The 13,544-nt window shown below is 48.7% G+C and overlaps 1 protein-coding gene across 1 annotated transcript; it reads left to right on the forward strand.

The window, feature by feature from the left end:
• The first annotated feature begins 922 nt into the window (after positions 1–922).
• Positions 923–13,499, forward strand: fam193b (family with sequence similarity 193 member B). The gene is made up of 10 exons (XM_027027052.2): positions 923–1,199; positions 2,359–2,628; positions 4,880–5,066; positions 5,304–5,504; positions 5,752–6,187; positions 6,816–7,002; positions 8,322–8,555; positions 9,966–11,049; positions 11,304–11,379; positions 11,484–13,499. The coding sequence occupies exons 1-10, from the start codon at positions 1,053–1,055 to the stop codon at positions 11,578–11,580; spliced, it is 2,919 nt and encodes a 972-aa protein (XP_026882853.2). The 5' UTR covers positions 923–1,052; the 3' UTR covers positions 11,581–13,499.
• The last annotated feature ends 45 nt before the right edge of the window (positions 13,500–13,544 follow it).

Here is a 13,544-nt window from a genome sequence, read left to right on the forward strand (position 1 = left end):
CAATGAACTGAGTCATGTATGGAAAGGTAGTGAAAACACGAATGTATTTTCGTCAGGGCTACTGTACTTAAGCGATCTGCGCGCCTCCCCGCGGAGTCGCCGTGAACGGCTGGAAACCCAGACCGCCTGCCCACCCGCAGACAGCAGCGGTCTCGGATGTCGCTGTGCGTCCGCGGGCATGGCCTTCAGTGCACGCAGTGTGCCCGTGCTCTCTAGTTACCGCACGTTTCACACACTGCGTCCGTGAAATGAAACCCAAAGCTGTCAGATGACGTTACACCCCCGAGGGCCTCCCATGTGCTCCAGGGACGTTTCATTTGCCTAACCCTCTGATCTGCCAGCTTCTGTGATCTAGTGGTTTTACTCGTATTCGAAGCATGTCTATTTAATAGCTTTATTCATTTTAATTCGGTCATATGTTCATATACTTTGTATACAAGTTTTACAGTTTTGTCGTTTATTTTTATCTATAGTTTCTTTAATAATGTAAATATACACGATATACAGATCGTATACGTATGAGACCTGTGGTAAAAGTGAAATTAAAACACCCTTCTAAAAGCTGAACGTCACTTCTCTTATGCTATTCTTTAGTTTGGGTCATTTCTGGAATTCTGCGCTGTTAAATCTGGACTCTGATTTATCACACACGTTGTCCTTGTTTTTATGGAAATTCTGCCCAAATGCATCCGCGTGTTGGGTATTTTAATTTTCCCACATTCGGTTAGGTAACCCTGGTTTCACTTCGATGTTTCGATGTATGGTTTCACCTCTACCTTACCTGTGCATTTTGCCCACAGTTAACATGGTGTCCGCAGCCCTCGCCGCGCGCTACTGAAGCCATTTGCCCTCACTACGTTTGAACCTTGACCTCGCGCGAGCGTGCCAACCCTCCGCCATATTGACTGTTGTCTTGCCTTGAGAAGATAAGAGACCGTTTGTGGTGTTCGGCAAAAAAAAAAAAAACCAAAAAAAAAAAACCCCGAAACTCTTTCTACCGAACCTGCAAACTATCGCAAACTGGGCCGGGACGCATCGACGAGATCGGCGCGATGGCTAGAAAGAAGAGCAAGCAGTCAGGGGTCGGGCAGAAGGATCTGGGAGCTGGACAGCAGAGCGTGTCGAAGAGCCCCGTCTCTCCCGGCGATGCGGTTGGCGGCGGGGATGCAGGACTGGAGAGGCTGGCCAGGACGAACCAGGTAGCTAGCCGACCAGCTAGCGGGGCTAACCCAAATATCTTCGCTTGATCGTTTGCCCTCGCTTATTTTTTTTGCGCGTGCATTTTCTAGGCTCGCTGTGCGCTGACTTCATTCCGTAACTGAACGGGTTTTTAAAGGCAAAAAATGGGAGCATTCGTTTGTAGTTTTCACTCCCGGCTAACGTAGCTGGCTAGCTGGCAGTTCTTAGTACGGTCGGGTGGAGCACCTTGCTTACCAGCTACTCACAATAAATAAATAAAATATTGCACACAGCTAAACCATGTCCGGCAATCTAGCGCTTGTTATTTCACTACTTGGCTACACAGGTTAGCCCTGTGTTCAGGTGCTTTTGCACATCACTGGCCTTGCGTGCAAGGTAACTCGAAGCTATGTCCTTCGTCTAAAACTAGCTCGCTACTAAATTACTTCTGACCAGCCGATCACTAAAATTAGTGGTTATTCCCCAGACAGCTAGTTAAAGGGTTGCGCTGTTTCCCCGAAACCGAGTGTTATTGCGAGCGATCTCGCCTGTACTTTCAGTTACGTTAGCTGCGTTGTGTCCATGTGTTGTAGCGATACGGCGTCTCGATTGCGTTCAAATGCACTAGCTGTCACGCTAACATACCTCTGCGCTAACATCAGCCCCGCGTATCGTGACAAGAGACGTGTAAATAAGCAGTCGAGCTGTGAAAGTTACTGCGCTGGACATAACCGCACTGGTGGTCGTGCAAATATCGCGTTCTAGTTTATGGGACTTCTTCAGTAGCTAAAACTGGGAAGATGATCTCCGCGGGACTGTCTATGCTGCATCTCACTACCGCTGCTCTGGTGTTCAGTTTCCTTGTGTGTAAACACTTGTGTGAGGCAGCTGGTGGTGTACGTTCGCAGTGCGTTTCGCATTATCGCGCTCGAACTTTTCTGGTTCCTCCTAATATAACTCGTGTCAAGCCATTTGATTATCACACTCGAGATCCAATGCTGGAATAACTGTGTGCGGTACAGTGCAGTGGTATCTGTACTCCAGCACAACTAATCCAATTCGCCATGCGTTAAATCAGAGGTCTTCGAGGAGAAATTCCTGCAGCACTCACAGTGAGAACCACATAGAGAATCACCGTGGGAACCATGCACTGACCACACTCCTCCTTCCCTCCTGCAGGCCATGCACACATGCTGTCTGCTGTGTCACCGGGAGTTTAAGGACTGGGGGGCGGGCCTGGCGAACGGGCTCCCCGCCCATGCCCCCAAGCTGGCGGACGCCGTGCCGGGCCTGTCCCAGGCACTGTTGCGGGAGGTGCCTGGCCGCAAGCCGGGCGAGGCCATGCTGCCGCAGTCGCTGCTGAGCGAGGTGCCGCTCTGGATCTGCCAGAGCTGCCGCAAGAGCGTGGAGGAAGAGGAGAGGAGGACAGCGCAGGAACAGTGCGCTCCGGTAAGTAGCAGAGGCGCTGGCTCGGGGACAGCATCCCAGAATAAGACACGAGACACTGGCTTTATTTCCCAGACTGCACCGCTGCATGTTTCGGGCAGCGTGTCCTCGTTCATATGGCCACACTGATTGCGGATATGTAGCTTTGGTGAGACTGCATGCTTTCAAGAGCCCAGTGTAAAAGTGCTGAGATATGATGAGCATCTGTCCCTTATTCTCTGGTGAAAGTCCCAAACTGGTCCACTCTTTAACACTCTTTAGTCTGAGTTTCAGGGAGTGTTAGTGAAGTTGCAGTTTGCAGTAATACCATGGTATTTACCAAATCGCTTGTCATACTGTGAATACCTGCATATGAATGGCATTAAGGTATTTCAACAGTATTCTAGTTCATTGCTATATTGGACTCTGACTTGCTGTACTGGCTAGGATGGATTCTATGAGTAAATGACAGCATTTTGTAAGTCACTCTGGATAAGCGCGTCTGCTAAATGCCGTAAATGTAAATTACCTTGAAAGCGGATATTACTGTATAATTGTGTTGGTATAACACTGCTGCGCGTGGTTGAGCTGCTCTCTTGAACCCCAAAGTCTAGTCAGCGACTGTCCCATTAGTCTGAGGCGACTGACGTGGCCGAGCCTAAAACTCCATTTCCCACAGTGCAGCGGTCATTAGGCAGAGCAGAGAACATGGGATTCTGCAGCCCTGCAGGGAACACCAGTGCCTCCTGTTAGTGTGTTAATGAATCCTGAAGGCACACGCAGCACCAGCGCTGTCGGCACGTTCTCCAAAGACGTGCTGTCTGTCACCACGGAAGGGTGGAGGTGTGGTACCCGTTAAAGACCAGATCCTGGGGGACCAAAAGAAAGGGTTAGGGTTCAGTGGTTTTCTTTTTAATGCACGCGGCGAAGGTAAATGTCGAGCACAACTGCATCCAAAAACCCAAGAACTTGCTGCAACTCAGTGTAGGGTAAGAACGCAGGCGCCGTGTCGCCGCATGCTGCTGGGAGCGTCGTTTGAGCAGAGACCACGGGAGAGCGGCGCATTCGCGCAGAACACGCTGCTTTCCTCGCTGCGTCCGTGCGGGTCCGTTACCGCTTTGAATGGCCAAAAGTTGGTTAAAGCAAACGAGTGAAGGCGCATCGCGCAACAGGATCGACAGCGCCCCTTAGGTGTGCTGCTCTACCTGCTGCCTGGAAGTGCTGCGTGCGCCTCCCACCTGGTGTTCCTCCCACTTGCGTTCTTCTGCTACCAAAAGCTTTTGGCACAGAAAGTCACACACCGTGTAGATGTTTGTTTTTTGTTGTTGTTGGGTTTTGGGTTTTTTTGCACCAGGCAATTGCAGCTGATCATTTTGCCCAAATGATTTTAAGACAGATCCAGGCGTATAGACAGTAAGCGTGCCTGTGTCAAACAGCAGAAGCTCCAATAATCCACTCTGATCCTTGGTGTTGGGTGCTGAGTTTGAGGGAGCATGTCCACCTGGAGATTGACACATGGGATTATGGGGACTGTCTCCTCCCTTCTTTGCTGCTTTATTCATTTGTTGTGTTCTAGTCTTTCAGCCCCTAATCCCTCTGTGCTCTGCCACTTTTGGAGAAAAACTCCATAAGAGTTTATGCACTGTCCTGGATTTCCACACACCCACACTCGTACCCACACATGAAAACACACAGACACGCACACATATATACACACACACACACACACACACACATACATACACACACACACAGTGTGTGTGTGTGTGTATATCGTTAGAGAAAAATTGTGCCACAGACCTACTTAAAGTGGCGCCAGCAAACGTGATAATGGATAGATATTTTGCTAGGTGGACCTGGGCAGACAATGGCCGTAGCTCTCTTCTTGAACCTGCTGAATATTTACCCATAAACCTTTTCAGCAGGAAAGGCCAAACATCCGTTTGCCATAGCCAACGCGGTAAGCTGGAATATGCTCAGGTCAGTCAGTTGCTTGGCTTTTTCGTCTTGATTCTCTCGTCTGTTCTCATCAGAACCTCTGTTATGCTAACTGCGTTAGCTCTGCTACCTCCCGTTCAGGGTGAGGACTTTGCACCAATATCGCAGTGCTCCACTTTAAGAAAAGGCAGGAATATAGTCCTTACCTCAGTGAAAAACTTGTATGGAATACGTCTGCGTCAAGCAGTTAGGAGAGTTATTTTAATCATAGTATGATAAGTGTCCAGCTTTTCAGTGTGTGTGGGTGCATGTGTGCGTGCGCGCATGTGTTTTGCAGGTGCCGTTGACCCACTCGTCCTCGTGCAAGTCCCAGAGCTGTGGGAATGGTTACCCAGAGCAGAGCTCGGTGGACTGGGACCCAAGCTCCTTCCTGTCGGCCCGAAAGCTCTCGGGCCTCTGGAATTCTGCTCACACGAACACAGGAGCACACTGCACCCACAGCATGGCCTCTCACTCACAGCAAGGTCTGACCTGCCTCCTCCCCACCTCCCTCTCTCTCTCTCTCTCGCTTGTTTCTTTGCTGTTTGAAGCCCTGTGTTTGAGCCCTTGTGAAGATCTTTAATGTAAGACTCTTTTAGTGTTTCCTATTCTATTCTTGGCCATTCTAGTTTGTGTTGGTCTTTTGCCTGCACGTAGTGGAAGTTTGCACTGCAGCTATTCAGTGTTCCTCACGGCACTGACCACGTTCCTCACTCTTATAGCCGGCGGGACAGCGGGACCAACCTGCCACGACAAACGTTCCTCCCACGAGGCGTCCGGGATCAAAGTGTGTCCATACAGTCACGCGACACCGTCGCCCGGCCTAGGCACTACGCCCAGCACCACGCCCCTCTCCACCTCTGACCTCTGCAAGACCACACCCAAGCACTTCAAAACCATGTGCCGACGACCCACTCCTCCGGGTACAGACCACGCGACGTCAAAATGCAAAATGCTTATAGTTAGCGCACAGCACAGAATAATCCATGAACAGGCATTTTATGGATGGATGATTAGAAGTGTTGTAGAATAATTCTATTTGTTCTTGAAGGTTAATAGGGAGGAAAAAAAACGTAGTTTCTTTATAATCAAGCTGAAACGGTAACGAATCCAGAAAGGCTCCCCTGCGGAGCTGCAGAAGTGACGCTCACACCTCCCGCCATCCCCCAGGCGAGGCGTTCCACCCAGGCGAGCACCACCAGCCGGCGGACCTCTCGGTGCCTCCCAACAGCCCCACGGGCCTCTCCTCCCAGAGCCCCGCCCTGCTGCCTCCCGTCAAGCCTGCCCCCGGCCATCACAGCCATGCCGCCGTGCCCCTGCACTCGCCGTTCTCCGCTCTGGCGCCGGGCCTGCACTCGCCATCGGGTCCCGCCCCCGGCCCCGCCCCCGCCGCCAAGCACTCGGGCCCGGCCGATGGCCCGGGCCCCCTGCACAAGCCCGGTGCCTGTAAGAACGCCCACAGCCCGCCCGCCGCTGGTCCCCAGCACAGCAAGCTGGGCGCCTCGCTGATGGGTTGCACTCACCCGTGCAACGGGCATAATGGGAGCAGCGTGGGGGCTGCCTCCGCCACTTCTGCCACCACCCATCTAACTGCCACCACCTGCCGGTAGGTTGTAAGCCCAAGGTGTAGTGAGTGGGAGGTCCTCCTTCTCCTAGAGAAGCTGGGATTGAAATTTTTAGTTGCTGATTACAGAGCCCAAGATGATCACAAAGACATTTCTATTTTAGTGACTGCTTTCAAGACAGTTTAGCCAACGTGTTCTTACTGTGGCTTTAATTCAGCTTTCAAACTCAGCAGTAGTGTGTAGAGCTGTTTTCATGCTTGGCTTAAGACTGGTGTGTTGAGTGACATTAGTACAAATGCAGTCAAAAATGAACTTTTTAGCCAATAGCTAGCAAAGTGACACAACATTATTACTGTCTGATTTTTTTTTTTTTTAATGAATACATTTTTTTATGGACCACTTGATTGTTACATATTGTGTTAAAGTTCCCAAAGAAGTTAAGCTATCAACCCCTGGCAAGTGACCAAGTATTTTTCCACCAAACCCAATTTTTTGCCTGTTTTCAGTTATTGAACTGTGTTAATTTTAGTCCCTGGGCAGGAGCAGTTGTTATGAACGTATAATGTTCCTGTGGTTTCTGCAACTTAAGTGCAGAGATTGAGGTAGGTGTGTGTGTGTGTGTGTGTGTGTGTGTGTGTGTGTGTGTGTGTGGCGTTTACACACCTTCAGGGACCAAGCATGTAAAGGGCACAAGCTGGCAAATGGCTCAGCCTGCCAGCAGGGGGCATGTGAGCAGGACGAAGGTGAGGATGAGGACAGCAGCTCGGAGCGCAGCTCATGCGCTTCCTCCTCCACCAACCAACGCGACGGGAAATACTGCGACTGCTGCTACTGCGAATTCTTCGGACATAACGCGGTAACTTGGCCGCGCTCATGCACACTGCTACAGTGTAGATAATGGACAGTAATATGTGTTTTGACTTAGAAAAATGTGCTGCAACTAACTGATTCTTTTTTAAAGTCAGTACATTAATCAAAATAGGCTCTTTTAGTTTTAATAGTATACATATTTCGGGCCTCTGTATAATAGTTTTGCCGGTTTTCAAAAAAAAAAAAAAAACCCACTTGGTGGGGTGTACTTTTCTCACCGTGTATTTAACACCACCCCCACCCCCACTTCATGCTATGTACATGTACAAATTACTGAGTGGTAGGGAGGATCGCCTCCTTGTAGAGAAGTTTTCTTATTGGTGTGTTGTCAGATTTTAATTCCTGATTATAGAGCAACTAATCTTGTGATAATTACAAGGATGTAAAGATGGTTTAGCTGAGATGTTCTTTAAAAAGTCACAGGCAAATTTAACAGGGCAAAATTGCTACTGTATAATAGTATTAGGGGCTGTTATTGCATCACGGTGGCGGGATGAAGTGTTAACAGAGCGATCTTGTAGCAAGAGAGCACGCTGACACTGACAACTCCGCTTTCTGAAAAGCCGTGCTCTCCAGTTTCAGACACTGTCGCGGTGCTGCGCTCGTCCAAGCACTCTGATCTCATACCGCTCGTGTGCTTTGGGCCATACCGCCTTGGTGACCTTTCCTTCCCAGACGCTGCCTGATGAGTTTAAAACCGCATTTAAGTCAAATAACATGTAGACTGGGTGCACCTTTTTAATGCCATGTTGAAGATCAGTTTTCTGTTTTTTAGTCGTTTGTAGGCAGGGAACTCCAAAGAGGCCTGTAAATACCAACTCTCACTTTGATGATGCAGGTTTTTTAAGCGCTCCTGGCTCTGTGATGTATAGAATCTGTTTTGTCTTCGCATATTACGAACCATCTGAACCGACCTTTATACTGATTTCTGGTAGATCGAGTTTTGTAAGGGCTTCCTGCCCATTTCCGGCAGTGCTATTTCTCTGAAAACTCTGAAAATATTGGTGAATAGAAATAAGAAGGCTAGGGTTAGCATTACGCCAACAAACCCAAGCTCTTAGCTGCATTATTGTTTTGTGGGTGAAGTTCCTTTAGCCAGTATTGAAATTCCTTACTGTAATATTGTTCATGCATTTTTTAGTTTTTCATGACATGGAGAAATATCATGTCATTATAATTGAGGTATGCCTTGAAATGTATTGAAATGCCTTGAAATGACTCATATCTGTATTGTACTGGCTAATGTTGCGATGACGGTGCAGTCCTCCTCCTTATGTGCCTCTATGTATCTGCCCTCACCCCCAGCCCCCTGCAGCGCCCACCAGCCGGAACTACGCCGAGATCCGGGAGAAGCTCCGCTCCAGGCTGACCCGCAGGAAAGAGGAGCTCCCCCAGAGGCAGGAGCTAGACCCGGCCGCGCCAGGCGCTGTGGACCACCGCAACGTCGACGAGCTCCTCGACTTTATCAACAGCACCGAGCCCAAGCCCGTAAACCGCGCAAAGGCGGCCAAGCGGGCTCGCCACAAGCAGAAGAAGAAGGTTCGCTCTTTCTCCAAAATAAGGTCCCTGGTTCACCTGGGATCACCAATGGCTTCTTTGTGTCCAAAATGTCACTCATCCAGATTTGTGGTGTTGAGCGTTAGAGCGGTATATTGTACATTCCTGATGAAAGCTTGCGCGTATCTCGGAGCACCGCAGCAGTGAAGATCAGTCACAGGTGAAGGTGTCCTGCTCGAAGTGGCTGCCCGTCCAGTCCGCACTGGTTCCGACTCCGTTCTGTCCCGTGAGCGGTAAAGGCACACTGGTTAGGACCTGGAGGACATTTGTGTCTTTTTAGAGCAGCTTTTTAAGGAATTTTATTTTTGTTTATTTATTAATTTATTTTTGCTTACATTCTGAAATTTAATTATGGTGGGTGTTGCCTTACATCCCAAATAGGTGAAAAGTATATCTCACAAGATTAAATTTTTTTACATGCAGTAACTACATGTACTTTTTGTAAGCAGTATTGACTAATTAATGCTTGAGGGAGTTGAGCTGCTAAATGCATTGCTTTTTGTTCAAGCAGAGGGTTTTTTTTTTTTTTTTAATAAGAGGAAAAAACCCGCTTTCTCCATAGCTCGCTCGAGATGAGACAGGAAACGGGCCGAGCTGCGCCGACAGCAGCTTACTTGAACAGCTGGGGTAGAGCCCACCACGCAGACGGCAGATTCATGTTTGTTTGCTGCTGAAACCACACTATGCTTTTGCTGGCCCTTTAGTAGCTGCTGGGCTGCTTTGATGCCTGTGTAGCCATTAAGTTACTGGGTCAGAGCGATGACTTTGTTTGTTTGTTTGTTTGTTTGTTTGTGTGTGAGAGAGAGAGAGAGTTTAATGGATACCTATGGACTTTTCACTAACACAAGCGGTAAGAAAAAAGATCTCGGAGCATTTCAAAACAGCAGGGTGGACAGAATCACATTTTGAAGGATGTGTCTGTCGCAGAGCCAGTGTGTACTGAAACATTAAAATGGAGCAGACACTAAAGGCCAGATGCATATCTGTCGTGTGATGCATGGACTGGCCTTTAGCGTCTGCTGCAGACGGATGTCGGCTCTTTACCTGAAGTTCGGCTGAAGTTTTTTTTTTTGTTTTTTTTTTTTGTTTTTTTTTTTTTTTGTTTTTTTAAACAAGCGAAAGGTACTGTTGAAAGTGCAAATGCAGCACAATGCCTGTGCATAGCAGAAGCTGCTGTGGGCGACAGTGGTCTAAGTTCCAGTTCTGTTTCATTAGCAGCTGGAATACAGCTTGGTCACAGTGAAGACCCACACTCCTTAGTCTCTGTCACATTAACTCCTTTTTAGTTGTTTGGTAATGAATTATGGGTATTTCAGTTCAGTTGTAACCACATGTGCAGGATATGCTTGCTGATACACCTGTGTGCGCGTCTGTTTACATACATGTTTCCAGGAGAAGGAGCGGGCTCTGCAGGGAGTTTCTGAGATGGCCTGTGGTGAGCGACGCTCAGCCTCCCCGCCAGAACCCACGGAGGAGGAGGCGGTCCCGGATGGAGAGGCGGGCCGTCTGCTGGAGTGGCCCCAGCTGGAGCTGGAGCGTGTCAACAGCTTCCTGACGTCGCGTCTGGAGGAAATCAAGAACACCATCAAGGACTCCATCAGGGCCTCATTCAGCATGTACGACCTCAACCTGGACGTCAACGACTTCCCCAAGAAGGCGGCCACGCTAGAGGGCAACCACCTGCTGTCGCACCTCAACGGCTCTTCGGACCTGCAGCACGTGGACCTGGACCTGGCGCCACTCTCGCTACGCAACTTCAAGCGGGACCTGGAGATCGTCAACGGCTGGGGGGAGGATGGCCCAGCGACCGGCCCCGCCCCCGTCCCCACCCTGGCAGCCAAGGGTGTCCAGAGGCTGCACTCCACGCCCAGTCTTTCCAAGCTCATTCGCGTCCGCTCGCCGGAGAGGAGCTCGCCGCCGGGCTCTGATGGGCCCCAGCCTGCCCCCGTCCCCGCCCCAGCCCACGCCCCCACAGCGCCCAAAGACGAAGCAGCCGACGGCAAGAACACCACCGGGGCAGGAGCCAAGACGAAGAAGGGTAAGAAACAACAGCGGCAGCAGCTAGACCAGGCCCCGCACGAGCAGCCCGCCCTCACCAGGCCCGCAAAAGCCATGCCCGGAAACCAGGATAAGACGCAGGAGGCGAGGCCGGCGGAGCTGGAGAAGCCCGCCCGGGGCGGAACCCGAGCCGGCCCGCAGAACCAGCCGAACGAGAGCCAGCGGTTGTCCGGCAGGAAGGCGGAGGACGGCAAGCCCTCCAAGCACTCTGCCAACGGCGCCCCCAATGGGAACCACCATTCAGTTTCCGGCACACACCGGGGGAAGGGTGATGCTGACGCACGGGGGAGCCGCACGGAACACGAGGCGGAGGGCAAAAACAGCCCGGGCACCCCAGCAAACACAAACTCTCAGCAGCAGTCCAAGGGCAAAAATAAGAAGAACAAGAGCAAGACAGAGAAGTCCAGCAGTGCTATCGGTACGCCAGCACGGTCCATCACGACTATATTATATTAAGATATTAACCAGCAGTAAACTGAAAAAGGGTCAGACTCGGAACCTAAAGAGCTGGGTTAAATCGGGTGTGCTGTGGCAGGGAAAACAAGAAGCTGTCTCTAGCTGACCATAGCTTTGCTTAGCAGATAAAGAAGTTCATCGACTCTCAGTCTGTGTTTTATAGTATCTGAACCATGTCTGGGTGTTTACATGTGTGGTTTTTCTTTGCCTCGTTAGATGATGTGTTTCTCCCCAAAGACCTTGATCCAACGGAGATGGATGAGATTGACCGTGAGGTTGAACACTTTAAGAGGTCTGTCAATACGGGGCGATACAACGTAATGAATTATTAATTGCTGTTTTATCTCATGCTTTGGGTAACATTCCAGTTGCTGACACAGATCTTGCTTCCTCCAGGTTTTGCCTCGATTCAGCCAAACAGACTCGACAGAAAGTAGCCGTGAACTGGTCCAACTTCAGCCTGAAAAAGATGCCCTCAAATGCAGCACAGTAACACAGATGATGGTAAACAAGACACCCCAACTTCCCAACAAGACTGTGCCTCCGCACACTATTGACACAGACACTGCGTTAAACACTTGATTGGTCTGCGTCCTCTGTCCTCAACACTTGATTGGCTCGAGGTCACCCTCTGTCGCCATCCTCGTTGTCTGTAAGCCAAGGCACATCGGTCTACTGAATCCTCTATCAGAGCAGTTATCTTGTACCTGTTGGTAATGCGGGATCACACCCAAACTTGCCTTTGGTCCTTCTTCACTCAGATGCGTTGGAGTGGTCTGCCAAATTGCACTTTGGTTACCACTCTTCTTCCGCATTTCTTTGCTTTATTTGTAGTATGTAAACAGTTATTTTACAATAAAAAAAAAAATTCAATCAGAACTACAGCACACTCTGACCTGTCCACCCACCGTGTTTTTAATAACAGTTATGCATTTTCCAGAAGGTACTTTTCTTTCAGTTCATGGACATTTGACTTTTGTTTCAATGGATATAATTAATTCTGCGCAGATACTGACATTTTTTTTCTTCCCCTTTTTCTTAAATTAAGTTGCTGGATTATGATTTTTATTAAGGCAACAGAATTCCACCTAAACTCAAATGCACGTCAAGATAAATTGTTCACTTTTTTAAAACAATTGACAAATAATGAGCGATCTGTTCTGGGTTATTTTTATAACTTATTGGATACATGATTATGGTCTGATCCTGGAACAGTAGTTACTCAGACACGCATGATAAATATGTGCTCTGGGGTATTTTAATTATTTATCTAAATATGGTTGCAGTATGGGACTGAGCAGGTCCTTGCCCATGTTTTTTTAAATGCTCAAACAGTTGGTTACATTTTCTAAACTTGGACATTTCCAAGGAGGAGAAAAAAGCCCGGAAAGCAAAAAGGTGAAGAAACACACAACACTAAAGTATCCCAAGAGTCATACGGCGTGTGCTGTTTCTAACAACACACTTATATGAATGAATACCCTTACGAGAGGACAGATTAACCGCATTCCTCCCTGCATCATGCTCCAAACTGACAAGTGTTCAATTTGTTCTCACTAGCTTGCTCTGATCCTGGAACAGCAGTTACTCAGAGACGCTGGCATGTACTGTGTACAGGGCAGCACTGACTGTCTGAAGTACTCTGTTCTGCAGCTCAAGCCCCGCCTCCGATGTAGTCCTTCCCACAGCGCCTTGTGCGGGCGAAGGGCAGGGCCAAGGTACCCCGTGCGGGTGCAGGGCGCGGCTACAGCGCGTTTCGGCGGCAAACTGCCATTTGGCCGCCCTTCCACAGTGATGCTTATTTAGTTGGCATAGATTAGCGTGCTCTGAGTGCAGACGACCAGTGTTCCGTTCTCCGTACCCTTCTCTCCGTGGTGTTCATACGTGACGTTTGGTATCTGGAACCCCTGTTTGCGTGCGGAGTTCAAAGCTTTGTGCTGCCATGGTACAACACATGACAACGTTTCCACCTTAACCCTTTCAGTGCTCTGCACGTTTGTCAGCTCATCTGTACAAGTATCCTTGAAGATTCTGATCCCTTTCTGAATAAGAATCAAACATTTGAATTTGACATTATGATGTTGGGAATTTGGACCTGGGAACATGAGGAATGCCTTTTTGTCTTGGTTCTTTTCTTGCTTTGAAGGATTAAGATGGAAAAAACATCTTATTGTTTTCATATTCTACATCTCTGATTATATTAAACTAGGAGACATTATCTTAAAACCTTTGGAATGTAGATTTATACTATTCCATTACTGGCCAAGTGTATGCTGGCATTGTTTTGTTTTTTTTTCTTTGTTGGTTTTTGTTTTTTAATTATTATTATTATTATTATTATTATTATTCACTTTTGATACTGTGAAGATCTTTCGTTCTGAAAGATTAAAACATTACAGTTTTGAAAAAGCAGTGTTGTGTATGCTTCCTGGTTTAGTTTTGGTTCAGGCTTAGCAT

The sequence above is a fragment of the Electrophorus electricus genome, chromosome 1, assembly GCF_013358815.1.
Source record: "Electrophorus electricus isolate fEleEle1 chromosome 1, fEleEle1.pri, whole genome shotgun sequence".
Classification (NCBI taxonomy): Eukaryota; Metazoa; Chordata; class Actinopteri; order Gymnotiformes; family Gymnotidae; genus Electrophorus; species Electrophorus electricus.

Excerpts from the sequence above, each read along its gene's own strand:
- fam193b (XM_027027052.2), top strand. The coding sequence starts at position 1,053 with ATGGCTAGAAAGAAGAGCAAGCAGTCAGGGGTCGGGCAGAAGGATCTG. Across the intron at positions 2,629-4,879 it reads CGCAGGAACAGTGCGCTCCG|GTGCCGTTGACCCACTCGTC; the intron begins GTAAGTAGCAGA and ends TGTGTTTTGCAG. Across the intron at positions 11,050-11,303 it reads GAAGTCCAGCAGTGCTATCG|ATGATGTGTTTCTCCCCAAA; the intron begins GTACGCCAGCAC and ends TTGCCTCGTTAG.